This window comes from Neolamprologus multifasciatus, chromosome 18, assembly GCF_963576455.1.
Source record: "Neolamprologus multifasciatus chromosome 18, fNeoMul1.2, whole genome shotgun sequence".
Lineage (NCBI taxonomy): Eukaryota > Metazoa > Chordata > Actinopteri > Cichliformes > Cichlidae > Neolamprologus > Neolamprologus multifasciatus.
This window is the reverse complement of record NC_140456.1, coordinates 28,569,964-28,572,919: the sequence shown is the minus strand read 5'-3', so window position 1 is coordinate 28,572,919 and position 2,956 is coordinate 28,569,964. Positions and strand designations below refer to the sequence as shown.

At 38.5% G+C, this 2,956-nt stretch overlaps 1 protein-coding gene across 1 annotated transcript; it reads left to right on the top strand.

Moving 5' to 3' along the window:
- Nucleotides 1-401: 401 nt before the first annotated feature.
- LOC146498287 (uncharacterized) lies at nucleotides 402-2,502 on the top strand. Its single transcript, XM_085141907.1, has 6 exons — nucleotides 402-574; nucleotides 692-763; nucleotides 863-981; nucleotides 1,069-1,129; nucleotides 1,251-1,345; nucleotides 1,422-2,502. The coding sequence occupies exons 1-6, from the start codon at nucleotides 539-541 to the stop codon at nucleotides 2,206-2,208; spliced, it is 1,170 nt and encodes a 389-aa protein (XP_084998033.1). The 5' UTR covers nucleotides 402-538; the 3' UTR covers nucleotides 2,209-2,502.
- Nucleotides 2,503-2,956: the final 454 nt, after the last annotated feature.

Here is a 2,956-nt window from a genome sequence, read left to right as displayed (position 1 = left end):
TTTACCTGGTAACTCGTATTTTAGTATCGTGACAATCCCACTACAGAACACACAGAGATCTCTCCCTCTTGGTTGTTTAAAGGGCCGGTGCTGTCACGCTTCAAATGCATGCATCATTCCTCTCCACAACTCATAACCCAGTGTTTTAAAGAAACCTTGTAAGTTGACATCTACAATGAGAAAATGGAGAGGTTGTTTGTTTTGTTTTTCCTTCCTTTTTTTCTGAATGACGACTTGCATGCATCTTTTCACTGCAGCAACTTAAGGATAGCTATAGCCTACACTTTATTTATTCAGAAAACAAAGAGTGTAGTAAAATAAACACAAATATGATACTACTTAACAACATGAAAGTTGCATGGTGTCACCATAGTGACCTGCTGCGATGTGTAATCAATCATAAGACAGTTCTAGAATTCTGCTTCAATAATAACAAACTTCATTTGTGCAGGAGAAACAACCATTTTCATCTTGACCTTTTAGCTAAGTGCTCACGTTGTATTTGACCATTTTTGCTATACGCAGCAACAACATTTTAATGGAGGAAAGTATTGGAGTCTACAAACCTACTGGGGTATGTGAGAGTCTTTAATTTTACTCCATTTAAACAGTATAAAGAATTTGGTGTATTTTAAAAAAATACAATGAATCAAGTTAACTAATAATGAGTAACTTCTTGTTTCTTTGACAGGTGTTGTTTGACACACCTGAGTACAACACAGCTTTAAAGACCTGCTGGCACCTTCAAAGCTACAAGACTCAGGTAAGAACCACAATCCATCCAAGTCAAAACTGACGTAAAATATCTGGTAAATTTTGATTTATTTTTAGTGCTCATGATTAAATGTCTCTTTATTTTTAGATTGCAGTGATGATGGCATTCCTTGGACTTCAGCAGGAAAATCAGATACCACCTCATATAACTGCTGAAGATATGATCAACCTTTTAATGGAGGAGAACAAAAAAACACTGAGAGAGCGGTGAGTTACCGTGACACCAACAGACCATAGATGAGTGTCTGTTTGTGATGATGCTGAGATAAAAACCTGCTTTCTGTCCATTTTAAGACTTTGGGAGTTTGACATTGAGAAATTTGAAGAAAATGAAACCAAAGGTCTTCTGAAACTGGTAAGACAAGAAAACTGATGGACTTTATAGATTTGTAGATTTTTAAAAAGAATTTTCATTAACAACAGAAATGCACTTTATATGTGCTTTTCTTCTTTTGTTTTGATTTGATTTGTTTCAGGTGTGGGCAGTGAACATTATTAATAAAATGAAGGACATTGAGCTACAGGCTCGGCTGCTCCTCAAATATCCAGAGGCCATACCTCCCAAATTTCAGTGAGTCCCATTTGACATACAATTATGGAAAATTCAGCTACAGTGTCTCAATATATCTGAATACTTTAATCTACAGAACGCCTAAACTCCTCAGCATGTTCAACAAATACCTTGAGATCCTTAAAGAGAAGCAGCAGGAAACACAGACCTCCAGACTGCTAAGCCCCCAAGAAGTAGGGATAGAGGTAGTTCCCAGAGTCCTGCAAGGCTTCTGGGAGCATCCTCCTTACCCCCTTTTGAACCTGGCCTCTCAGAGTCTGAGCGAGCTCTCCACCTGTGTTACAAAAGCCACTCTGGATCAAGTCTCCAACACTCCCAGAGCAATGGAAAGCAAGGCCATCTTCTCCCGCCTCATGCGAGATGACATGGTCCAAACCATCTTGGCAGAAATTAGAGAAAAACACCCAGACGACACTGTGCTCAACAACACTGCAAACCACACTACCCTGCTCACTACAATCGCTGGTGTAGCAACAAACCACATTTGTAAGATCTTGCAGCCCCAGATCCCAAACGAGCCAGTTCATCACACACAAGCTGCTCAATGCCCAACAAGAGATCAGTACGGCTTAAACATTACTGGAACTGAGGAAGAATCAACAAGTCCAGAAATTAACGATGATATGGTAACACCAGGTTCTCTATCAGCCTCTGCTGAATCTCCATTTTTGTCTGAGGTTCAAGCCAGTGAGGAACACCCTTCAGAAACATCATCCATGTGTGAACCACTTATACCAGTTACCAATACTACAGAGAGCTGTGAAGACCTTAAAACCAAGAAGAAAGAAAAAGGTTTCCTCCAAAAACTCTTCAAAGCTCTGTGCTGTTTCTGTTTCTGCGTCAGTCTCCCAGCAACTGACTGATTGTCCCTAAGACTCCTATCACCCCTTCTCTTTATTTTTTCTCTGTATCAAAAAGCAAACAAAAACAAAGAGTTTTCAATAAAGTTTCACGTTGCTTCATGTCTGCTACTCTGGAAATTCTTTGTTTTGTTAGGATCAAGAAAAAAATCAGCTCACAACAGGACCGCAGTGTTCAAGTGAGTAGGGGAGCAGCTACAGTCTGAGCTGATCCTCAGCAGTTTGTTTAGGAACAGAGCTGTACTGGTCAGACATAAAACTGTCAGCATTAAGGGATTCATTACAAAAACTGCCATTTTAGCTAAAGATTCATGTTTTATAACTTATAAAGTTTCATTCATTAATGGTTAGTCATTGAAACAGATGCCTGTTATGGAGTCACAATATATTTCAGTGAGTGCATTATTTCATCCAAAGTAAAAATCTGTAAAATCAAAATCTTCAAATAGGGAAAACTGAGTACCTGCTTGGGTAATTGCAGATATTTGAAAATATGAACGCAAGGAGAACTATGCAGTGGTTGGTATCGGAAAAGATACGCGTTCTCGTAGCTTTCCAAAAGATTTGATTTTCAGATAAATTATTTTAAGAGCCGCTCTATGGAAGTGACAGTTTTTACAGAAATGTTACAATTGCATAGAACTTTAGGTTCAAAACAATATGTCATTTGAACAAGGACACTTTCTCAAATCATCAATTTGACTATCTTAGTTTTTTAATTGATGATATAGAATTCCAAGCACCATCGGAG

What these genes read in the sequence shown, in the direction of transcription:
- LOC146498287 (XM_085141907.1), top strand. Translation starts at nt 539, where the DNA reads ATGGAGGAAAGTATTGGAGTCTACAAACCTACTGGG. An exon ending in GAGTCTACAAACCTACTGGG is followed by an intron (nt 575 to 691) that starts GTATGTGAGAGT and finishes TTTCTTTGACAG; the next exon opens with GTGTTGTTTGACACACCTGA. An exon ending in TTCAAAGCTACAAGACTCAG is followed by an intron (nt 764 to 862) that starts GTAAGAACCACA and finishes CTTTATTTTTAG; the next exon opens with ATTGCAGTGATGATGGCATT.